At 30.7% G+C, this 27,358-nt stretch overlaps 1 protein-coding gene across 5 annotated transcripts in view; it reads right to left on the bottom strand.

The window, feature by feature from the left end:
• The window catches only part of LOC148237899 (band 4.1-like protein 4A), a 264,159-nt gene that overhangs the window by 96,927 nt on the left and 139,874 nt on the right, over positions 1-27,358 (bottom strand). For all 5 annotated transcript variants that reach the window (XM_088181479.1, XM_088181483.1, XM_088181481.1 and 2 more), the window contains exon 4: positions 25,231-25,352. In XM_088181479.1, coding sequence (XP_088037605.1) covers positions 25,231-25,352 — 122 coding nt within the window. The remainder of the gene's footprint in view (positions 1-25,230; positions 25,353-27,358) is intronic.

Below are 27,358 nucleotides of genomic sequence, written 5' to 3'. Positions count from 1 at the left end.
AGTTAGCAGACTATCATAAATATATAAGATTATTATAACATTGCTATACTAATAGTGTAGTTAAAACAGGGTTAAGGATATATGTACCATAAATCGATGTCACTTTTTTGTTTACTGACTGCTTAAAAAGAGCTGCAGTTTTTGAGTAAGCGATTAAGACAAGCAGTTGTGTGTAGCTTGTGTGTAAGTCCACAGCTGCACAATAATAAACTCGGGAATAAAAATTATTTCTAAAATTTCTGCAGTTACAAAGTGATTTGCTTCTACATTATTTTGTTTGTCGGTTACTAGTTGTTATGGCCATGGCTATTATTAATAACCTTATTATAAACACATAACTTTGAAAAACAAAATAGGGGCACAATTAGGATAGAGATTTAAGTTTCTAATATAGTCCAGTTATAGTTAATAAAAAAAATATAGTCCATGCCACCATCCGATTTAACAATACAGAACCCTTTGCTATTTATATCTGCGTGAAATCAAAAGTTGATTTACTCTTTGAGCGGTATCGCCGTACCTGTACGGCGGTCGATTTTTCACTGTTTTGAAGTACCCTAGATAGTTGTATATTTATTCATATATAACTGAAGAAATAATAAATAAAAACAAATATAATCTAAATGATTTCTATAGAAAATAATACGAATAAATTAGAGTACGAAATATGTACATGAACATAATAAAAAATATTTTATCTGAATTGATGTAAAAAAATCCACAAAGGGCGAAAAATATATAATATAAAAAAATATGCAAAAAAAACTAACAAACTTTAATATTAGAAAAGTATGTGAAATAAATCAAGACAAAAAAGGCTGAGAATGACTGATTTTTTTTAAAATACGCAAAATTAACTCACTACTCAAAGGGTTAAGATGGTTGCTTAGCACAACTGTAAATTGCAAGTTAGGGAAGATTGTATCAACAATAAATTATTAGATGTTCATATATAATAAAAAATGGCGTCTAATGCTTTAATAAAAACTTCAATGAAGATTATTTTTTAATATCATGTTTTTATTAATATAAATAAAATTGTATATATATGAATAAATAAACAAGATTAGTTTCTTAATTAATATTATTAATAAAAAAATATCAATTTAGCTATAAACATATTGATTTATTAACTGTCGTATTTCGAAAATATATGTTACTTATAGCTACTAGTAAACAAAGGCCTATTCTTAGTCTTTCATTACTGCTGCTCTATATACGCAACAAACATTCATATGAATACACGTACACAGCTTAGAAAAATGCCCAATGTATAATAAATAAGCAGGAGAGAACATAATAAAATATTGCTGTGTTTGCCGATGGAAATCTGGCGTGAGTGTATGTGTGTATAGTTCACAACAAAAGATCAATTCCGCGAACGGTCCTCTTGGCTGGTGGCTGCTTCTGTCACGTCTATAAGCTCTTCTGCTGGGATTTATTAACCATGGTTACGAAGAAAGCCCAGAAGGACCCCTCGACCCCTAAACACAAGGATTATTATCCAAGACTGACGTCACGAGGCAGAAACGATGTTAAGTTTTAATATCACGGTTAAACGAGCACCGTACATATTATAAGAGTGCCTTCGACCTGGCGGTAGGTGATCGTGCCGATATCGTATAGTGTCTAATAACCTCATATATATATATATCAATAAGATCTAATCATCAGTTCGTTACGTGAATATACGTACATGTCTATGTATAAGTTGATATGTGTAATAGCGTATCTACAGCGTCGATGTAATTGAATGAGTTGTACTAATTAAAAGCGCACGAAGATACGTGTCTCGTTATTAAATAATACAATATAATATACAATAGTTATATATAATAATACTATATACCTATTTGAGATAACATTTATATAAGCATTAGATAATCTAATATAATTAAATAGAAAAATAACTAATCAACAGTGCTACTTTTTAATATGTCAATAAGTAACTGAAAATTTGTATTAAAAAGGTCGTGAATTTATGCTTAACGCTCTTGTGGATAATAAACGTTGATCTCGAATTTATAAACTAGCATATTGCATGTTGAAAAATCAGTAAAAATATATAAGAAATGACTTATTTATTAAAATACAATTTTTTTTCAGGCATTTTTCTATTTAATTTAATTTTTAAAATATACCAATTCGATTTTTCTTAACAATAAATTAATTCAGAATTTTTCGGGATTACGTTTATTAACTCTAAGCTTCATAGCTATCGTAAATCGTCCATGATCATTAGATTTAATTCTATAGTCACAAGGATAGTCACTCAATGTGACAGGAATTGAATTATTAAATAAATGTCCATTTACTGTGCAATGTCACAAGTTTCAAAAATATCTATATATATTGTAAGATATTAACTTAGAACAAAACACGAAAGTTGTAAGCATATAATATTAAAAGGATATAATATACCACACTATAACATTAAACGAGCTAAATTTATGTTGCTTGCAATATCACCGAAACATTTTAAGACAAAAAAGATTACTCAAGATGGCATTTAGATCCGAAAAGACTACATTTAATACCGTCTCGCAGTAATGTAAAAGTACATAATGTTTTATTTGTTTATCGCGTATAATAGACGGCCGAAACTTGTTACTTAAGTGACAAGTTTTGTCCCCGAATCACCCCGAAGACAATGGACCTACTTTTTAAATCGTCCGGCAATAACGATAAGAGAAAAGTTACATTTTCATAATGCGAAAGGTACATACTATGTATATACTGAGGATATAGGGCACTTCCTGTGTGTCTTTATCCTTGGCGGAAGCTCGACGGACACAGCTTCCGGAAAACGAAAAAGAAAGCTCTCCGCGGTGTTTGATTAATACAAAAGTCACGCGGAGAGAAATCGGATAATGTATCGTTATATATATGTATATATATCTATGTACTGTACATATGTTTGTACGGGAATTTGTAAAGTTTTGTCTTAAAGAAGTTTGTATTTTATTTACTACAAGAAGCTTACTTTTAAAACCAGACTAAATATTGAAACTATATTATATATATTAGATATCACGAGATTTTATTTAACTTTTTCATTGTATGATTACGAAATATTTACAGATTATATATATTTTTACAGATTTTGATATTTACAGACAAAAAAATAATACGTAGAAAAAAAATATAAAAATTGAACGATACGATATTGATCAGTTCCTCGAAGCTGACATTAAATCCATATATAAGCCATCTACTTGAATCCTCGCATCGAATGATTTTGTCACCGTTTTGGTGAAAGATTGAAGTTTATAGTAACAGTGGAACGGGCAGGACAAGATCTAAATATGTTATCTTACGCTGACATGTGTTGAAACAGTCGCGTATTTTTGTATTATTTACCTAAAGGTTTATATATTATGTATATATTCTCAAACCTTTTCAGACAACCCTAGATGCATTTAGAATAAATAATATTCATTTGCTACTGCCGATTAACGACGTCGATAATCGTCAAATATCAAACAAACTCGTAAAAAATGCCATTAACGCTATCGTGACACCATAAAAGGAGACTTTTTATTATAATGTAACTTTTAGTGTGCAGTAAATACTGAATGATTATATTGTATAATATATTATAACGCACACGTGGCAATATATGAAACTTATTTTTGTGTATTATATTGTGATCGTTAATTATATCGCCGTTCAACGCTTGTCGTTCCTTGACAAATGATATAGCATTTCGTGTATGTGCTGTGAGCTTTGTGAACAGCACGTGGGCCTTTTTGAAAAGATTTATGTTCGACAAACTGTAGGCTGAGGTCAAAATTTTAAACGTACGAATTTATTTTTATTGCTCCGACATATTTTGAATACGTTTTTTGAGTACATAAACAAAGCGCGCGCTCACAAACAAATAAAAACGAATGAGCCCTCTCGGAATACGGCTCGTTTCGAGGTGGGCTGTGGGCGGAAAAAAATTCACTGTAAAACATATTGTAAATATAACATTGAATACAAAATTTCACTATGTAGAACAATTAAAGAGCCATTTACGATCAATAGATTCGACTACATAAAATAAAATGTGATGCAACAATCTATTTTTTTAATTTGGTGGTCTCTAGCATTTAAAGTCGTGGGTCGCAAGTAGAAAATTAGTTATGTTAGCTAGTAACATATTTACACTATACAAGCCGCGCAGTTTCACTGTTAAACTTTACCATATGAAGAATACTTGTTTTAAAAATCATAAAAAAAAAGTTTTCATATTTCTTTTTGATTAAAAGAAAACGTGACACAGGGGTTGTGTCGCCGGTTTGAAACTGTTCGCGGAAACATAGCACACGTGTTGTGCCACCAGACTGTATAGTGTAAAAAACATGTATGTAGATATTTGAACCTACAAAAAAAAAGTATCAAATATTAGAGCTTACTTTTCAGAAGCTCACTAATGCGACCAAATTGATGTTAATTTGCGTGTGGTTGTGAAGGTCTCAAGTCTTAAACAAAACTCAATTATTTTTAGCTTCCTGGTTCAAAGTTTATCGTGGAAGGTTTTCAGTATTCTAATGAAACTTTCAGTAACTCTAGCCTTTAGGTTTATTGACGAACTTTATATACACGCCATAACATAATTTGTTATCTCTACGAGTTAGCTGCTTGCCTGACCAACGTGTTGTATAGAAGTTATATTTTTAATGCTCTTGGAATAGAGGATTCTCACATATTTATATTATGTGGTAAAATAAAAAAAATGTCATTTCGTATTAAACTAAAAATGAAGCGTCTGTTGCTAACCAAAGCTATTAACTCTAGCTTATTTATATGCTTTAGTTTTTTTTTATAATGTGCTAAATTTAAAATATCCTTGATTTTAATATCAATAAATAATGCAATAAAGCGCAATAAATCGAAATAAATTATTAACGCAATTAAAATAAAATATTTTTTTATTATTTATTGTTTGAAATCTTAATGAAAATGTTGTTAATGAGCTTGAGAAATTCAAGGTAACTGCCTGATAACCAAAAAAACTAGAAAAACTGAATTTTTCCGGACTAGCTCTACTAGTTGCAATCTTAGGGTTTAAATTGCATGTATTTTCAAGTCGGAAGGCAACAACGAAATATGTATACGCCTTAAGAAAGTGACATCTGCTTGATAGAGGTCGAATTGTGTAACGGGATTGTTGTGGCCTAACGATGCATTTTGTCTTCCGGTAATATATTGTTTCCCGTGACCGTTTCGTAACAAAGAAATATTCATTCAATGCACTGGAGAATCCTTGCGTGATATTTATGGGAAACCCTATTTTTTCTAGTCATAATGAAAGCCTTTGTGTGATCCCATTATTGTTTAGTTTATCCTTAGAGCTGATTTACACGCTTCTAGTTGACTGGCACGCGACGACTGGTCATTCCACCCCACTGGCGCCTTACCGTTTACACAGTGCCAACAATTGAAAGAATTATTGTTGCGAAAGAGCGCCACTCACTTTGCGCCAGTACAGTAGTTTGGTGGAAGGGTGAGCTGGCGTACCAGTAAAACAAAAATATTTGTTCAGTAGCGCATTGGATTAGGCGTTTACACGGTGCTAGTCGCTGGCATCCAGTGACTGGCAATTGTGTGAATCAGCCTTTATTGATGAATGAATATTTTTCAAGAGTTTCAAGAATAGGATCCCCCACAACATAACAGTTGAAAGGTAAAAATAGGACAGTTGATCAAGAAGTTGCAGCCAGAATGACATGTGCAAACGACACGTTGATACTGTTTACTGTTTGTACAATTAATTTACATTTTTATGAAATAAGAATAAATTTTCCAATAATTTTTTTCATAGAAAAATTTTAATTGTTTTTATAAAAAAAATAGATGGCGCGTGTCTCGCGGCGCCTGTGGAGCTCATTCGTAGCATTCATTTAGCACAGTTTATATTTTAGGAGTCAATTACTTATTACTATTTGCACGTAATTGTTGATTTTTATTTATTTTTTATATCGGATAAATTTATTAGTTGATTCATTACTAAAAATCGCAATACAGTCAATGTAATAAAATACACATTACATATGTATATATATGTGCATATATTTAGTTTTATACTGTATATGCAATTCAATCTTGGAAGTAGCTATTGCAAAGATTTATGCGACTCGCCTGTAAAGTCGCTGTAAATATTTACGCCTGAAGAATAAGATCTGGGTACGTGGCGGGTACCTGGGTGGTTTGTTCTACGGCCATATATCAAAAGGGTGGAAATAGAAATAGAATAGGGGTGGTAGAAAAAACATATACTCGCCGCCGAACGGTATGTTTTGTATTTATGCGCTTTTCGTATGCAAATAGTGGCTTTTTGCCAAAGGCAACAATTGATAGGCGCCTACGCTGAGAGTCTTTTATAATAATATAATATACGATATTTAATTATTTTTAAGGTAAAGCTCGTTTTTCATAATGAAAAATTACTACTTCTGTCATATATATAATTTATTAAATTAATATTTCTATTTATATTTTTTGTTTCTGAATATATATATATTGCGTAAATAAATTTGACGTAACCTTTTCGTCTATCAAATCGTATATACTCATAATATGGAACACGATTAGATCATTGGGCACACATCAAATCGTTTTGTTATTTTCGTAACGTGTTTATAAGTAGGAAGAGCTGTTTATTGCCTATCTACAGAATGGATAGGTCTTCGATCATAATTGATATGGCGTGAAACGAGAGCTGACAGGTTCGGCTTGTTCTTTCTGTTCTATGAAAGGCCCCGTAGGGCAAAAGCAACTACATACATACATTCATCATAAACAAGATTTATTTATTTAAATACAACGATTTCGACCAATGATGAATCGATTTAGGAAACGTTAGAATTAAAATGGAAAGTTATATTGAACAATTTTATTATGAATGTTTTCAAGGGAACGAAAAAAAATCTATTCAATATACTCAAAATATAAAGTTAAATTTGTTTGAAAAGAGTGGAGAATTTCGCCCTGGGGATTTGAGGGTAGGACAATGGGTAAAAAAGGAGCTCTTGTGAAAAGAGAATTTCGTTGTTTCTATTTCGTTTGGGAATTGGAACTAAAAGTGAACTTTTGGACGTGTTATTATTTTTAGTGAATTTGTATCAAGATATCGCGTTAGATTAAAATACATTATCATATATAAATATAACATTTAAAAAAAAATTAAATAATATTTTAAGCTTCGGAAATGAAAATTAAGGGAATCAAGAAGTCATTATGTTTTATATAAATATCTAAAACACACGATGCCATTGTAAAATACTTGCGATTTTGAGAAGATGATCAGAATATTATGTTCTTACCTGAAACAAAAATAAATTTTATTATAAATAAACATATATTGCAAATTCGTATATCATTGTTATTTTTTTTGTTATGTTTATATTAAAAGAAATAAAAAAAAATATATGGATAGTTATGAAAAAGAAAATGAGTACGGCCAGGGGAATAATGTATGGAGGTGTGTATTTGTAATAATATTTTTAGAACAAACCGAAAAAATAAAAATGTAGCGGCTTTCTTCAATAAAATAAAGAAACCTTTGTGCATTAAGAAATACATTTTAATATTACTGTGATAGTCTGTGTCACATCCGGCTATAAAAATATATATTTCGGTCCATTTCGCACAAAATAAATAAAAATATAATATATATGTAATATCACAGTAATTGAAACTGATGTTTGTGTTTTGCATAAAAAAATAATAAAATAATGTTTACTCAATTTACTATAAACCAATCAAACATTCTATTACTAAATATATCGTGACTCATGAAAATTCTCTCTCCCGTATCTTTTACATAATTAAACCAGAAATTTTATTGCGTCTTTATGACACTTACGCACACCGTTCGTTAATTGAGATAATTGCTTTGAACTAGATGTCGGCGGAGTCCCCAAAGGAAATTCCCACGAAAATCGCGCACGCCGGTCCGGGACTAGCCGAATATTTGGAATAGTCTCACGGCATCCTTTATCCCTACGGGCGGGGTCGTTGCATTCACATGTAAATTGCCAATCGGCCAACCAACCGAGGATTCCTGTATAATAAACAATAATTTCGGCCGAAGAAGAAGGAGACGGGAGAGTTTCTGCCCCCGACTCGCCCGGGGCCAAGTCTCGACTCAAATTATTATAACACACTCGGCTGCACACCGCACATAATTTCGCTTTAATAACTTGAATAGGTTCAATTTGGAGCGATCATTCGATTAGTGTTTGTGTGTGTATAGCTTGCATGTGGCAACACGCGAGTTCCAATCGGATAAAACTCGATCCTTGCTTAGGTTGAGACTTGCGAAAGCGTCGTCATGAAAAGAATTTGATTTAGAGACATATCTCACTGTTTAATGGGTGCAGGATACTCAAAAAAAAATTTGGCATGACCAGACCATAATTATATGTGCTAATAGCTTTTAATTAATAAATTAAAAGCTTTCAAAGCATGCTTTTTTGCGATTTGTCTCCAGTTCAGTGTCATAAAATAAGAATCTCGCAAATCAATTCCAGTCATATTGATTGACTCTCCTTGTGATTTATTTATTATCATGGCGAAGGTAAAATGATTCGGGATTTAAAGTCGCTTATCATGAAAAGGTAAATCGCTATGAATCAGTAAGAATCTGAGAATATGCTTGCAGACAAAATCATTGTACACTTATAATTATCGAAAATCCAAATAGTGAAAATCAGAACAACCTACTTTAAAAGTTTGTAGCCTTATTACGTTGCTCTATAATTTATGTTTATTAAAACTACGCAATAAGCTTGGTTGCTTATAAACTAACTAAACACATCTAATTTAGGCAACGATTCTCGCTGACATATTAAAGACAAAAATGTATTTATTCATAGAATACGATTGATTCCTAGAAACTTGCCTTTTCGATTTAAGAGTTAGATCACAATTATACAAAGCAGCAATATTTCATAAGGGATGCTATTTAATATGGAATAAAATGTGGTTGAAGCCAGGTACGAAAACCACGTATGTGTGTATGAGTAAACAAAATTATTTTTCACCCATATAATAGTTAAGTATAACACATTATCAGCTCATAAATATCACACGCTACTCATACATTATTTAACACCCAAAAAACAATATCGACATCACACCGACAAACAGATCGATCATTATTTACATACCGTTCAGGCACTTTCAAAGTCAAATAGATACTTGTAAGTATACGATACATACGTAATGTATAATATAATATGTAGCACATTACATTAGTATAATTATTCATTTTCTAACATTTAGGGAACGCATGTTATTACGAATGGGTACGTGGGCGAATGAGATCTGCTCCGGAACTAATCGATGTCATGCATATTTATGAGAGCGTTCGTTGCCGAAACTTTGATTGATTTATTGCGTTTGGAAAGCACGTCAGGTGTGGTCAAAGGCGGACTGCGGGCCGGACGTGCTTGTTTCGCTTTTGTTTTAAGATTTAATTTAATTAGGCCGTAGAATATGCTTGAGCTTAACATAATCCTACCGATGGCTCTAGATCTCATATTCTTTTCTGTCTGAAAATATTTTTTTACAAATTATTTTCAGACAGGTCAGAAAATAAACTAGTAAATCAATGCTATATAAAATTTTCTTGATAATTTTGAGATTTTAAAAGAGTATGTTACAGAATAATTTGGTAATTTACATTTAATGCCATCGATGTATATTATTATTTATTTATTTGTAAAGTTGGTTTACTACTTTAATGCAAAATAAATTATTAAAAAAATAACGCACTATTCGTGTGAACAACAGCGGCTTCATAAAAGACATCATTAAATCTTCTGCAATCTTCTTGCAAAGAAAACATTCGCGTGCAGAAATATATGATAAAAGGCTGCGTTTTGTAGATTTAGTATTAAAATGTTCACAACCTGCTTTTCGAGTATAATATAATGTGTATTAACCCTTTGAACGCGGAAATCGACTAAAGTCGCCCAATTGGTTTTTTTATCTGCAAAAATCAGTAAAAAAAAAGTTTTTCAAAAAAAAACTTTTTTTTGATAATTTTAAATAAATAAAAATTAAAAAATCAGAACATTTAAACACAGTATTAAAGTAAAATTTGCATTTAAAAAAAAAACAATTAAATATTATTTTTGATTAACGCGTCCAAAGGGTTAAGGGAAACATTTTGTTTGAAGTTATATTTTAATACATTGAATTATATAAATCAAATCTGAAACGATATAGAAGTTATGTTAGAGCTTAATTAAATTATAATTTACACCTTATATGATAAAATAGTTAAATTCATAATTTATTTATTTATTATAAATATTTTGTAGCAAAATTGAAGGTTATAACTAGATAAATACAATCAACAACTAAGCAAGGAGACATCAGAGCGAAATCAAAATATGTAAATCAGTGATACTTATTTTATTATTTATAAACTAGTATTACAGTATATCTCTTAAAAATCATAAAAAATGCACATTATACTTTAAATAGCAACAATTTTATTTATAGCAATAGCATTTTCCAACGAAACAATGTTATAAAAATTTTTTGCGAAACCACACTAACCCACTACGATAAAAACAACCCATAACATTAATACAAGCACAAAATACATATTTCTTTAGAGGTTAAAGACAAAATATCAAAGATTCGAAATCTTTAGTTAAATTTAATCAAATTATTACCTAATTTACAGTTTTTTTTATTTTTTATATTTTAATTTTTTTCGCTGTAATTGTAAAAGGCTTATTTTCTTAAGTTACCGTTTTATTTTATATTCTTATTTTTTTATCAAATTGTAGCTAATAACAAATTGTAAACATGAAAAAGGATATAAACCAGTAACATGTATGTATATATAATTAATATGTATGTTAAATTATTTAGATTATTAAAATGAACGTATTTAATGAAAAAAGACAGTGATCGATCGGAATTATAATAATATAATAATCACTAGTTTTGATATTTTAGGTAGTATATCATGCTTGTATTAATCACGGTTACAAAAAATGTCTGAAATAATTAAATATTTCTGAATGAATATATAACAATATACGCTTAAGAATAACCTATTAAGAGTGAATTTAAATTAGCCCAGTTAGAAAATATAAAGAAAGATTTAATTAGTCCAACTTGTCGAAACCCGTTTCAAAAATATCTGAATATGTTGACTATCGGAAAGCTTAGTGGTAAAGGTGTTAGAGATAATACATTAAAAGCTAAGTTTACCCATACAATTCTAATTAATTATGTAAATTTTGCTCTTTTTTTTTTTTACAAAATATCACTTGTTAAGGTCAACATGTTCTGAAAATGTGTGTACCAGATCATCAACGCATTGAACAAATCAGTGGCAGAGCTAGGGTTTGTACTGCCTGGGGCGATCCATTGACCCCCCCTTCACATACAATTATCTAATACAAAATCAGACCTTCCTAAAAATTTCTAACTTAAATGCATGTCCTTATTATGTCAGCTACGCTAGCTACCCTTTACATATTATATGCATATCAACAATCTGCAAAACAGTTTTCAAGTTTGATATAAAAAACTAGACAAATTTTCGGGCCGGCCAAAAATATTTTTTCTATAGGCATTTTAAGACCCAGCCGGGACATAAAATCAGCGTTTGTTATACTGTTGTTTATTGTTGTTACATATTGAACTTATCTCTAAAATATTAATATTCAGTTTAGGAACCTCACTACACGAACGGTCCGGTCCTTCCATCGCGAAAATGCCTCCCCTAACCAAATGCCGTTCGGGGTGATCCGTCCCCCTCACCGAGTCCTAGCTACGCCACTAAAATAAATTGATTTACCGATATTGATCAGTGAAATTATAAACCAATTATTTGATACATTTTAACTGACTTAGTTAGTGACATTATATGAAGCATAGTGTTTTTTTTTTATCGTGGCTGGGAGATTAAAATTAATAATTATTATATAATTAAAATTATGATAGATTATCAAAGGTTGTGTGCTCCTAGATTCTTATATTCCCACGGGTGATTAAAATAAATCAAGCTAGGTTGTGTAAGTTTTAGCAATAATTTGTATTTAATAAAACTGATTTACAGACTTTGATTTCAGTCTGGTGTCTCACTACTTTCTTGGTAGTTAATTTTATTCACTCAGTTGTAACGCTTTGGGCTTACGCCTGGCATGTTGCAATAGAATATTTACAATTACAATGAGACATTCTGAAATTTTCAGATTAAGAAGCTAAAATACAATATCATCTCAAACACTGTAAAAAGCAGCATCTCCTGTAGACTCAGGCTACATTTAAATATAAGGGGCCAATAAGAAATGAAGAAAGGGAAAACTTTCTGGGAATAATGATAATAATATTAAATATTAAGACAGTTTAAGGTTAATTAACAATGGTAATAATAATAATAAAAAGTATAGTTTAAATGGTGTTATGAAGTAGTATCGCAATTTAAAGCGATGCCTAACTATCATTCATAGCCAAAAAAGAAAAGACAGACTAAACATACGAAATAAAAATATGTTTATAATTTAAGAATAAGTTACTACCACCCAAATCTAATAAAATGCATTATAATACGTTTTATAAACTCTTCTTCACATAAACTACAGGGTAGTTAGGCGGTAAACACGTTTTTTCTAATATTTTAACAATAGCATAGAAAATGCGAACGATTGAGCCTAAGCAAACATTATTTAAATCACCATATGAAAACACACAAATAGCAGAAAAGGTATTCAGACTTATAGAATATACCATGTAAACTTAGCACAATACAGTATAACCCACTATAACTCTTTAAACCATTTTTATGCTCTGAGTCTTCTATACACAATAATGCTCTCTAATCGAAAAAGCGTTAATTGAAAAGCGATGGATGGGTGGTGAAGCTAAACAATAAATTGACTAGCTCTTAATTTACCTTCTCTCCCATTTGTACAAGGATCAGAATAAACGACGTGACACTTTTCAAACAATTCTTTTAATCAAGCGGCTTTATTTCTAATCATTAAATTGAAAAGAATTGACTTGAAAAAACTCATGAGCAATTTTATGTCACTATGTCATGAGCGGAGCATCTAAAACACTTAAATGTATGTATTGATGAATTATTCTTTTCGTTAGAACATAACGGAAACGAATATAATAATTATCCATGTCATATAGAGTTAAGGCTTCAAGCATATAGAGAGATATGGCAATATACAGACCGCACAGTCATAAACAGCGCCAGCTCTGTACCGCACACTAAAATTCAATTAGACTTCCACAGTTAGTTCGAAATCATGCGGTTTTGTCGTCAAGCGTTTGTTTTCTTGCATAATGCGTTGGCACCACGGCGAATGGTGAATCGAACAACACCACCGATTTCTTTGTCTCGATTCATTAGCGAAACTGGCAATCGAACCGGATGATTGATTTCCCCTTATCCCGCGGGATATAAGCTATTCTGTGTTCGGTAATTAAGCGCTTATCCGAGTGTGAAACGACTGCTAACCCAAGACGTCTAACCTTATCGCTGAGATAGTATCGGATTACCGATTAGCGAGGTAAATAATTAAATAAAGATGTTGTGTAGGGTTAATTTAGATTGTGTCTATTGGCGTATAAAGCAAAATACTGTGCTATTTAATAAAGTATATACATATGTAGCATGCGTATAGCTTGTATAATATACGAGAGGTCTAGACATATGATCATTTATTATGTAAAGGATTTTCATAACTTTCTTTTGATAGTGTGGCGTTTGAAAAATGAGAGTTTTATCTTGAGACTTTAAACGTTTCAAACCATATTTAAAAAAAAATCACGCTATATTTCGTCTGTCCAGAAGGTTGTAGATAAAGTAACATCAAATAAGTATATATTCAGAAGAAAAATGTAAATATTATATATTTACAGATTGATTCATTCAAATTAATGTTATAAAAAAAAAATTAGCATAGACTCTACGCTATCTTTTGAAAAAACTGTTTATAGGGAGCTATACAGATGCCTTCATTTGTAGGGGATCTTATTCTTGAAACTCGCGCTAATTACTCTGACCAAAAGTGTTTATTTATCAATAAGGATAAACAATAGTGCCATCACACAAAGGCTCTCGTTAGAGCTTCCCTTAAACATAAACAACACGCAAGGATTCTCTGGTGTATTGAATGAATATTTATTTGTTACGAAATGGTCATGAGAAACAATATATCACCGAAAGACAAAGGCCACACATTCCCGTTACACAAATCAACCTCGGAGATATCTAACAAATGTCACTTTCTAAAGTCGTATACGTATTTCGTTGTTCTAAGAAGCGAGTGCAACTAGATGACCACTGCATGATTGCGATTGATCAGCAAGCTTTGCAACGCAGTCACCTGGCAGACTCCGACAGACTGCGACAGACACTCGAAGAAACCAGCAGTTACGGACGTTCAAATCCTGAGAGGAACTCCACCATACGGGCTCCGTAACAAAGAGAAATCAACCTCCGCAATACTGTCGTTGCGACACCAACCAGAACTTAAAAATGGTCTATAGTATAAACGTTGTTATTAACAAAATAAATTTAAAAAAATCAAAATGATTAAATCACTATTAATTTGATAAATAATGATGAAGTCATAAACTTAAAAAGAAAATCTGTCTCAACATTTCTAAAGCACATCACTACTAATTAAAATTATCTAAATATACATCTCCAATATGAAAATCAGTTAATTAATGAAATGTTTCAAACAGCGTTGATATTTAAAATTAAACTAAAATTGTGCATATCTGAGTATAAGAATAGTAACTTAATTTACTTTTAAACACTGTCTGAACAAAGACATGTAAACAGAAAAAAATGTGTCTTAAATTAATATTTTATTACATGAGTTTGAGAGTAGATTTTTAAATTTCAGAAAATAAAACTGACAGATCTGAATCAATTATTTATTTAAGTGTCTTTATTATTCTATACAACTGCATAATACAAAATACCATGCACCATGCAAAATACCATTTTTTATGAGGTGTCATTTGAAGAGTACGTTTCTTATTCCCGTACAAAACGTACAAAAAGTGAAATTGAAATAATTTTTTAGACAAGCATCTTTAACATATCAAATATTGATCCACTGATATAAAAAAAAAAGCACATTGAAAATAATATATTATCTTCTGTGTAAAACGTAAAGTTTTAATCGATCTATTTGTAATACACCAGAGTATAGGTTACACTGTAGAAAATAAATATTAAGTTTTATATGCGGTCCTTGACGATTTTTTGTAAGGCAATGCGGCTCATAAGATCCGAAAGGTTGGACACACCCGTATGGTTCACTTTAAAGACAAATTGTATAAAGAACACTTTTCACTACGTTTGACACATCAACAAATATACTAGAGCCCTAGAAAATGTATGTAAAGAAAATATGTTTTGTTTGTATATTTTTATAAGGCATGCGATCGTGAAAACCAAAAGCGTGTATAAAGTGTACGGTAGAGATGCTATTAAAATTTGCCAGACTCAACGTTAATTGTGAACGTTGATCCATATAAAACACCATGCGAAATTTAAGTGCTTGAACAACATATTTTTAATATATTTCTTGAAGTGCAATACAAACACGGTAGCTGATAAAGCATATATTAGTGACTAAAGATGCAGAAAGGATAGTATACAACAATGTGACATAAAAAAACATTAGGTCAGCATGGACAAGTTCCATTAGGCGCTTCCAAATCCGAAACACACAAAAAAGTAATGCTTTGTGTGTGGAGGGATGTAGAGTATCGTATAAGCTTTCGAAATCCAACTAAATAATTAGAGCTGAAGGGTATAGTGTAAAAAATATATTAATAAGCCTTGTCGTTAAAAATACAGAATTAAATAAGTGACCAAAAATAATATATAAAAAAATAATATCTACTAATTATACTTACTAAATATAAAAAAATCCAATATTTTTTATAAGCCTTGTATATTTTTTTTTATTAATATCTTGTAAATATGTATCCATTAAATATATTTATAATATTAGTCTTATAAGTCTTTTTATGTTTATATGTATGTACATGTTACTTAGTACATATGTACATACATACATATGTATATATATATATATATATATATATATATATATATATATATATATATATATATATATATATATATATATATAATATATATATATATATATATATATATATATATATATATATATATATATATATATACATATATATATATATATATATATATATATATATATACATATATATATATATATATATACATATATATATATATATATATATATATATATATATATATATATATATATATATATATATATATATATATATATACATACATAAAAAAAATGAAGACAAATATTATAAATATATTAAATGCATACTTATTCTCGAGATATTAATAAAAAATATATAAAATGCTTGTAAAAATATTGAATTTTGGTTTTGCTAGAGTTTGAGTGAAAAGTTTACACTTTACAATATTTCAGTTACGGTACTATCGTACTATCAATGAACAAATCATGTCAATACTGCAAAATGGTGTCATAAATTCAAACAAAAAAGAAGAGAGTTTTATGGTAAAGAAAAAAAAATTAAAGACCATTCTTTGAAAAAAAATCGTTTCGTTAAGCTTATGCTTATGAGTGATTATGTTAAAAAATAAATAGGCGAGTGTTTTAAAAGTGCTCTTGAATCTAAAAGTAAAACGTTTTAGAAATATTTTCTTGACTAGTAGTACATCTAGTATTAATACCAGATGTCATATATATATAAATATATAGAAGAGATAAAATAAAATTAAATTACATAGTACCCATTATATAAATTAAACGATTAGTTTTCCATATAATACACCTTCTACCCTAAACATAAATTGTATACAAACAATACAACCACACCTTGACACATTCATCAACTAACCGCCTAATCACCTTTTTTCGTATGATACAAAGTCAGCGCTAATCGAACGGCGCCAAGGGTGAACTGGAAAACCGCTCACCCCAATTTTCATCGTGAAAACAGCCGCCCTGGCATGTATGCTGACTGATAATTAAACATATTGGGTTTCGTACAACAACTAATTGAAGCCGGAAAGTGAATAGTTTCCGCGCAACCACAGTACATAAATTGAACACAGTACACACATGCACCGCTAAAACCCGCCGGCTCTGTTATCGACTCAAGAACTCGGTTAACTGAACACTAATTCGTGTTCAACTGACAAAATAAAATTAACCGTATGTGTGTATGTATGTTTGCTGGTGACGTTGACATTTAAAAATAGCGCGTTGTAATATATTAAATTGTAGACGTGTGTATTGTATACGTAATCAGATCAGAGAAATCGGGTTGATCTTAGTAGGTTAGACAATTATCTATCGAATATCTCGAATAATCCTGTTCGTGTCTTAGCCAGGATTATCGTGCTCACGTGATTCGAATCCTGCCTTATGAGATTGCTCGACTGCGGGATTTCAGATCGGTAGTTTGAATTCTTAAATAGGATATGCAGGATTACGCAATCTACCGAAGATTAACATGAATTAGGTTTTATTCGATGTTAATGTGGATATTAATATTGCTCACTGTATTGTTTAAACACCCATGGGATAAAATAATTGCTATTTAACAAAATAAGTCACGTTTCAAAGAACAAATATTGGATTCGTAAAGACTGATTCGGGCCATAATAATTAGTCTTATTAATGACGTACGACACGGTGCTCAAACTAAGTTAAAACTATTTAGTGAATATAGTTTAAACTGGGAATTTCTATACTCTTATTCCATTCAATTTTACTACTTCGAAATACTTATATTTAATCATTGGAAATACGCGTATTTCAACTATAACAAGATATTTAGATTGAGTAAAAAAATGTCTCGTATAATTATAGTGATGTTTATACAATATGAGCTTAAGTAGTTTATTATTTGAGAATTTTTAATACCTAATATGAACGACATTAATCACGATGTTAATTCGTGATAATAGAAAAATTCAGGTAAACCCAAACTGTGATGATCGATTGGAATTATAACTGTATTCCGATTTTCCAGACATGTATAATTTAAAAAAACACTTAGGTCCATATGAAATTCAAACCCAGACCTTTCAGGTCAATAGTCAGCGACTTATATCACTCGTCAATTGTGTTGTTTTTTACACTCCAAGAAAAAATAATGCATTTCATTAATTATAAATTAAAAAAAACTTTTACTACAATTTAGCAATTGTGGTTAATTATTGTATCACACTAATGCATTTAAAATCAGCGTATTCACATGCGACACAACACTCATGCGTAGGTATACTGTTTAAATGTGTGGATGTATGTGTTTGCGGGTAAAGTTACACAGATCTAGGGTTCCGCGACTTCGGTTGCAATTTGAAGAACCTTGCGACAAGATGACGCAAATTGAGAAGACGGTTTAGTACAAAGGGCCGCCTATTAAGGTCTGAGGTTAGCCCTCACGTGGAAAGCTCACACGTCCCTCGCATGAGGTTGTATGTCGTTTGTGGCCCACGTGGACCATAATTGGCATCCGTTTAGCCGGTTAATTACGATTCAGCACCGGTTGCCTGGCGGACCTGAGCGACTTAAGTATCACCCCCATATAACTTGGAACCTACCCAGGAAAAGTGCACTTATTTAATTTATATTTTCAATATGCTGTATAAACTGTTAAATAAATCTACTGACGTCATTAATATAAATTTAAAATAAATGGGTAAATGTGAAAAATAATACTGATTACATTACATGAATAATTCTCCTTTCTTATTAAATGTAATTGTAAACAATAATGTTTTTGATAAAATACAGTAATTACTATCCAGGATTATTTTAGAAATATAGTAGAGTAATTTTAGAGATGTTAAAAGTAATTTGTCATCAAGTATTAAAAAAATGGTTCTGAATGAGCAGTCCCTCTCAAGCGTCCCGTTTTATTCAAAGAGTTATTAATAAATGTTAATCCAGCGTCATTATAATCAAACATGGAGTGTTTAAGAAGTGGAAGCTTTAAGCTTCCTGATAGCACCGGCGCTACACAAAAGCTTTTCAGCCGCCCCTATACACTGACGCGCCCTCTTCGCCCGGGTTAACGTTCATTAATTACGAAATCCGTGCCCTGAATATATTACATATGAGCAATTTCAATCCGCGACGCTTAGACGCCCACCGCTCCGAGCGTTTTATATAATTTCATTTTTAAACCATTCTGACAACCCCTCGACTGGCGTTTCAGGTGTTACTCCTTGGGCATAATTACCCTATTTACATTTGTTGTTTAGATTAAGTTCATCAGAGTATAATGCGCAATATTATGAGCCTATATCATATGATTTAATATGATACCCAAAATATAATACATGGGTTCAAATCCCGTATTTTACATTTTTTATCGTGTTTACCAAAAGATTGGATTTAATAATTATTATATAATTTTAATTCCAAACGATCATTACAGTTTAGATTTTTTTAATTTTCGAAGGATCGTGATAAATTATGTATATAAAAAAACTGAGCTAGGTCATGCAAAGAGATACATATAATATATACATACATAGTCATAATAATAGTTCAATTTCACTGATTTATAGACTGTCTGGTGTCTTAATACTTTGTAGTTATTGATTGTGTTTACATGGTAGTAACGCACAAGGTATATCACAACGGAAGATTCACAATAAATAATTAGTATGCTTTTAATTAAAAATATACAAAAACTATAATAAACTATTTAAGGCTAGTAAAAATACAAGCGATTTTTTCCCAGTTAATAATACTGCCATTTCCGCTAGGATCAGCGTAAAGCGGCAGGGTTTACCGGATCTTAGTTGCAGCAACGTTGCGCTGCAGTGTGTTTAAAATTGACATGTAAATTCCAAATCCCGCCAAGAATAAGTTAATTCTGTGCAAAAAGAGAAACTGCTTATGTCGTTTATGAGGAAGAAAAAAGTGGAAAGACCAAACGGTGTTCAAAATATATACATAAAATTATATTATTATACAAAATATATATAATACATAAAACTATTTTAAAATAATATTTTTATTTTATAAAACAACATAAAGATTCAAATGATAATTGTATAAATAGACTATATCATACATTTAAAGCATGTACGATTAATATTTATTACATTGTTGTTTATTGTAACAGTCGTGGTAGCTGGTAGGCAAAACTAACAAAAAAATATATTAAATCTTATGGGTCTTACATTATTATACATATGAAAGAATGATAATATAATAAACGAACAATTTGTCGATATGCAGCTGCTGTTATGCAATGATTTAACGAAATTTATTTGCCTTGGTTCCATATGTAGAAAATTGCAACGGAAAAATATTGGAATGACAAAAGTTTTCTAAAATACTTTGCAATTTTTTTTAATACTATTTAAAAACAAAAAGTAATTTTATAGACTTTGAGTCAGGGGTTAATTTTTATCTAAGGCAAATTATTTTGTTATGCAAAATAATTTGCAAAAAATGATAAAAAATGAAAACCCACTTGAACATTGGTCGTTTTTTAGTTAGTTTTTTACATCGGCTGTATTTAATATGTTTACTGCTTTAGTTTAGTATTATTGAATATGTATAATATATGCATGCATACATTAAAAATACTAAAAAAGCATGTGGAATAGGAAAAGAATATTTAATTAGCAGAAATCACTCGAGATACCTTCACTATCCATTTTGATGTATTTCACTGTATTATTGTCTGATGGTAAATTTTCATGAAAAAAATAATTGGCAGAATTAAATAAATTTTTGAGCTTTCAAAGAAGAAGGTCCGTCATATGATCGCAAAAAGTTTATTGTAGCAGGAGGGTCAACATTTTTAGTAAGTGAGAAAAATTGTATTTCTTAATGAACGATCAATTTTGTATTCCCTTATTTGTATAAGTTTGAAATGTTGACACAGAAGCGTATTTTACATAGAAGAAAAAATGTTCAATATCTGTTTTTTAGAATGAAAGTTATTGGTGTTTTTCTCACCTTCATAATAATTTTGTCACAGATACTCAATTATTGTGTAACACATCCTTACTAAAAAGCTGTGACGCTCATGAGCAAAATTACCTGATAAAATAAGTCACACAGATAAGCCGATTTATGCTAATTAATCTAGGCGATGTTGAGTAACTACCCCTTCGTTCATGAATTCTATAAAAATTAAAGAACCCCCATCACGTTTTAATTCGATTCGTCTGCAGCAAGAGGGGCGGGCGGAAACTCTTCCGTCTGAACAAAGCGAGCGCGCCAACATGACGGACGAATATTCAAATTGTATCGGAACGGATTCATTTGCGGCCGGAAAAAAGAGAAAAGCGACGTCCACTGCCGCCAAGTTGGCAATATTTAAATTTTTCATTATTCGGTGAAGTGGCGAAGCAGACGGCGCGCAGAGTACCTCGGTACCTACCCCGATGTTACGACACTTCCGCTCGCGCGAAATACGCTCATTATCGGATACACCTTTTGCGTTAAATTTGTTTTAAGGATATTGTGTTATACGTATAAGGGGTGTTTTTATGTTTGTGTAACGGTATATTTGTGCGCTTGTTTGGAAATGCGACACCTCGAATTTAAAACGAGACACTTTTCGTTCGCTTATTTGAATTTCAGATTTAAGGGGGAATAACAAATTATTTAATGTATATAATAAGGGTAAAGACGTCGATATTTATAAAAATATACAGGTTTTCATGATGTTATATTATTTGAATATTCTTACAGTGTAAAATAAATCCACTATCTATATTCTATAACTTTTAAGTCACAATCTATAGTTTATTACTACATCTAGAATGTATAAATGTTTTATATTAATATTTTTTACCTCCTAAATAATTATAAAAAAATATTACATTTTCTTATATTAAATTCTAGTTTAAACTTACTTTGTCCGAGTAGTTTTTACGATGGAGTACTAGTGTACAGATGTATATTTCTGGATGTATCATCTACATAAAACTATGATATTTGATATCAAAAACTATATAATAATTCTCCTATTAAGAAGCTCAAAGTTTTTTATTTTATTTTATATATGTTTATAATTATTTACGTTAAAATATAATAAAGAATCAGTATGTATTTTTAATTTTTTCCCCGGTATGTTTTTCGGAAAAAAATTTAACACTTTGGACGCGTTAATCAAAAATAATATTTTATTGTTTTTTTTTTTTTAAATGCAATCTTGAAAAGCATAATGATTTTTGCGTTAAAAGATAAAAAAAATCGATTGGGCGACTTTAGTCGATTTCCGCGTCCAAAGGGTTAAATAAATATTTACCTACATTCAAATAAAAAAAAATAGTTTATATATGTAAATAAAAATACGATAAAGATGGAAATCGTATTTTTTACTTACATTATTCAAATAAATATTTTGTATAAAATATATATAATAAATAAAAAGGAACAATTATAAAAAAATACTTTTTTATCATGATTTTATAGAATTTTAACAAATCATACAACGACGATTGTTTGGCGTTTACCAATAAACACAACACCCAGTATTGCACAAAAGCCACTCAAACTTTGAAAAACCATTACTAATCATTAATTATATATCATTAAGACGCAACATTTATAAATCTCGAGACCCATGCATAGAAGCAATAATATTGACCTTGCGAATATAATAATATTGTCACGTATCATTTGTATTATAATTATCTAACGTTACGCCTTGAAACTAGATTTTACTAAGGGATGGTTCGGGAAGTTAAATCTTCATGCTATTGTTTCTGAATTGATTTCATCTTCTATACATCTCAACTTCCTCAAAAGATCAATATAAAATATTTGCTGACAATTGTATAAGAATTACTGATAATCAACGACGACTACAGTACATACTCTCACACCACAGCAAAAACTCTCAAACACGAATCGTTCATCATTCATTCACCAATCGGCGATTATCGAGGACCACAGCAAAGACTGTCTCAAAAGTCACTACGACTTAACCACTCGATATTGCCATCTATTTATCTGAACATATTTGGTAAATTAAACTTTGTAATATAAGCTGTTATTAACTTTTCCTGCGTCTAACTAGCTACAAAAGCCATATTCGGTAGCAATATGTATTTATTTTAAAGTTTATACTATAATTTATTAATTCAAAGCTAATGCGCAAATATTTCTTGTAAGCTTTCCACCTTTCAATCAGTAGAAACAGTTGAAAAATTTCTATTTAAATATTTATGACTGTGGTTTTAGAATAAGTTAATAAGTTTTAACTTATTTTGTATATCTTTTCTCACACCACAGCAAAGTCTATCATATACAAATCATTTATCGTTCATTCACCAATCGTCAATCATCGAGGACAACAGCGAAGACTCTCGGACTCACATGTCAATTCGACTCCAACGCCACCACATATTTGGTAAATTATATTGTGTACATAACTATCTGACTGTAAAAGTCACACTCATTTTTTTATTTATATGGTATTAATCATATTTTTAATTCAATATTTCAAAGAGACTTATATGAAAGTGGATCGCTATCATATCATATAATTGAAAAAAAAAAAATATATATATATATATATATATATATATATATATATATATATATATATATATATATATATATATATATATATATATATATATATATATATATATATATATATTTGCTCAAAGTAATAAACATAAATACAGACTCGCATCAATCCAATTCAATATAAAACAATTTCCTTGCACTCCATTTAGAGAATGAAGTTCAACTGCATATTGCTATGACTTGTACAAGAGGCAAGTTTGTACAAACTCATTCCGTATATGGTTGTGCATGAATAGCCTCATCTTCACATCCTTAATGCAATTTGACGACACCGCCCACGAGAACGAGATAATTCTGCGAAATTACACATCATCAGAAACTCGAAGGAAGAATGTAGTTAGGCTGTAACTTTATATTCACACTGTGTCACAAATTTTAACGGATTTACATGTGTTTTAGTGTGGCCACACGAAGTGTGACTGACAAATGAACGCATCAGCAATTTAAAGCAGCTCCTCAGTGAAGATAGCTTTCACAGCCCACTACCACTGCCACTTAGCTATCAACATGCATAAGGGTGGTGCTTTTTACATACGATTATAATTCAAAAACTTATAGACATGTTTAATAGAGTAATTTAAGTATAATATATTTTAATTTAATGTCTCTAAAAATGGTTTTGATCTAGTCCAAGCAGGATTAATATGTGATTTTGGGTCTCATTAACTTTGATGATACTTAACGCGACTTCAAAGGAAATGTTTTGTGAATGAAATGATTATGGTTAAATTAAAAATATTAAAAATATTTTTCAAGATACAATGGTAGTTAATACTGAGAGGTTAGACTCAAAATAAATACTTGTATGTATTTATTGCTCATTTGTAAAGCATTTGACTGACTTTTTTTGTTATATTACTATTATTGCTAAATATTTTTAATTGTGCGTAGGAACAACAAATACTCAGCTGCCAATTTTACGGTAGATTGAATACTGGATTTAAGATTTGTATTTACACAACTGATCCGTTAAAATAATACAATTAAAATAGAAATATATTTTTTTAGAATTGTTCTGGTTGTTCTCTTCGAATGAATCATTTCGCGATTAACCTCGATAACTAACTGATTACTCTAATTCTAGACTATATATCCAATATCTAATATCAAACTTAAGACAAAAACAAAAGTCCACCAACTCGCAATCGTATTGTTGGAAAACAATCCTAAACATCTCCGTAAGGGCATCTAGATTCTAGACTAAGTTACAACTATGCGACAAACGGTAACATTAACTAAGAATCCTCTGTATCAAAGTCCGTTGTGCAAAACTTAATATTCGCGAATAGTCCAACCAAAAGTGTATACACATACATACTTTCATACAATATCTCCGTCTAGCTTTATTCGTATTATTGAGCACGTTACAAGCATCTCGAGATAATCACACTTCATTCCTTTTGTTAACAGGATCCCCAGGGAAAGACGATCTGGTTACCTACGTAAATCTGTCTGTTACCCTCCCCCTTGTTCTTATCTATATTTGTGTTTAGCTGTACGTTCCGCGAAGGGACAAAAATAATCGAGTGCACACTCGAGTCGCTCGACGCGAGTGGTTTTTTTTGTATTTGAGTGTATTAAAATTGAATATTGCTGAATATGGCGAAGGAGAAACTCTTACCTGGTGATTTCTTCCAATAGCCTGCAGGGGTCCGCAGCGTAAAACTTGACTGCCAAGTAGAGAGTGTGAGGGCCTGATCCTTTCAATTGACGAGCGAGTCTTCGTCGAGATTCAAGCCAACGCTGTAAAATATAATTATATTAGAAATATACTATAAATTAGTCATTATAACAAGTAGTATCAATTAACCAATAGTAATCTATATTTACAACCAGAGGAAAATATTTTTTATCCATTATATAAAATTTTAATTATATACGAGGTACTTACATGATGTTTTTTTTATTATAAATCAATATCGGTATATTTAATATATAAACCGTTATTTTTTTTAGATAGCACGATATACGATGTTTCAAATAATACAATCACTACACAGTATAATACATCTTACTAGATTGCCACAAGGTAAGATGAATTTATTCTTAGAAGTCGTATTAAGCATACGTAAAAAAACAGTTAAATTTACACTAAACAAAACAAATATCAATTATCTTTCACTTGTTTCAATAAAATAATATGTTTAACAAAAAAAAATGAACAGAAAAATTTAAATATTATAAATATTAATTAAATAATTAAATACTTATTTATTATATTATATTAATTTAACTTGATAATTTAAATTTGATGTATAAAAAGACTAAGTAATTTGTTGGTAGTTATTAAAATGGCCAAATAATTAAGAAGTTTTAGGACTGATTTATTTAGCAACAAACTAGGCGGCACTCTGGCAACACTGTTGATGGCGGCTAGTGCTACATTAATTCTTTGATGAACCACGGTGGGATTGTAACAGCCGGCGGGGACTCGTCTGCCAATCTCATTAATAACATTTAACAAACATGTATCTATTATTATATATAAATTTAATATTCGATCTGAGCAGTGCGAAAAGCACTTTTTCTTGGACTGGCGCTGGTGCTTCTTTAACTCTTAACTTGTATTAGCAGGCCAAAGATGTTATTCATAAAATGCCAGCTCAATAAACGCAAATGAGCCAATGCCAAGCTGTCAATTTTGATTGGCAGTTTATTCGAGCATTATTTAAAGCATCTTTCAGAGTAGGGCTCCCATTGAGATCCCCTGCGACTGCAGCCTCCACAGCGAATTCATATACAAAGCGAAGCCCTCTTGAACGCCAGCCACTCACCAATGAGTCACTTGTCGCTTAATTTTTTTTACAAATTATTTGTTGTATGTTTTTTAATTATTAAAGATTATTGTACTAGCTTCATTTATCATTAAACCAAGTATGTTATATTTATTTTTAGAAACAAATACTGATCTGTGAAGGGAAATAACAGGTGACTCACTAAAATGTCACTGGCATTTAAAAGGTTAAAGGGCCAGACCGTAGTCTACGCCCACATTCACGGTGACCTCCAAAGAGGGTCCACAACAACCCTTTTCACAGAAACAGCAGCACTCCGCGAGTCGCCAAGGGTCTGCTCCCCCAGATAATGTGCTCCGTAAACCATATCTCCAGTAGCCTATTTTATTAGTGTTTTTTATACATATAGTTTATTATTTGAATGTAATTTAGTGATTAAATAAAGTTTCTAATTTAAATTTAAAATAGCTTGAATAACTTCTACTTCGGAAAACCTAAGATCCTAACTTATTTTGCTAGTTATGAGTTTTGAGAATATGAAAAATATGATAATATATAAAATATGATTACAGGTAACAGTATTGAAATAGTGTCATATTAGAATGCGGATTTGTAAAGTAGCTGGGATTGTCGACGTGATATTGTGTTTTTGTGATGCTTTTTGTACAATCTGCTGATGTGTCTCGTGTCGATCTACAGCTGCCACTCTGTGACTCTGCCTGTGTCTGTCCTAGTCAACTCAAGCGAAGCAGATGAAGATGTTTACAGAGCAATTTCATCGCTTCTTAAACACACCTATAAAATGTGTTCACGCCTTAAGAGAAAACATGCTTTAAATAGCTACTTTAAAAAACAATGATAATAGACGCAGGGACGAAAGTATTGTCTGATGCGCGATTACTCATACAAAGGCTTGTTTTTATTTTCGGGGATAATTAGTGGTTAACGTTTCGTAAACAAGGAGTTTAAAGAACAATACTTATAAGAACGGTGTCGAAGGAATTGTGTCTGTTG

Source organism: Plectrocnemia conspersa, unplaced genomic scaffold (assembly GCF_051122295.1).
Source record: "Plectrocnemia conspersa isolate PC_06_02 unplaced genomic scaffold, ASM5112229v1 ptg000002l, whole genome shotgun sequence".
NCBI lineage: Eukaryota > Metazoa > Arthropoda > Insecta > Trichoptera > Polycentropodidae > Plectrocnemia > Plectrocnemia conspersa.
This window is presented reverse-complemented; position numbering and strand designations above follow the sequence as displayed.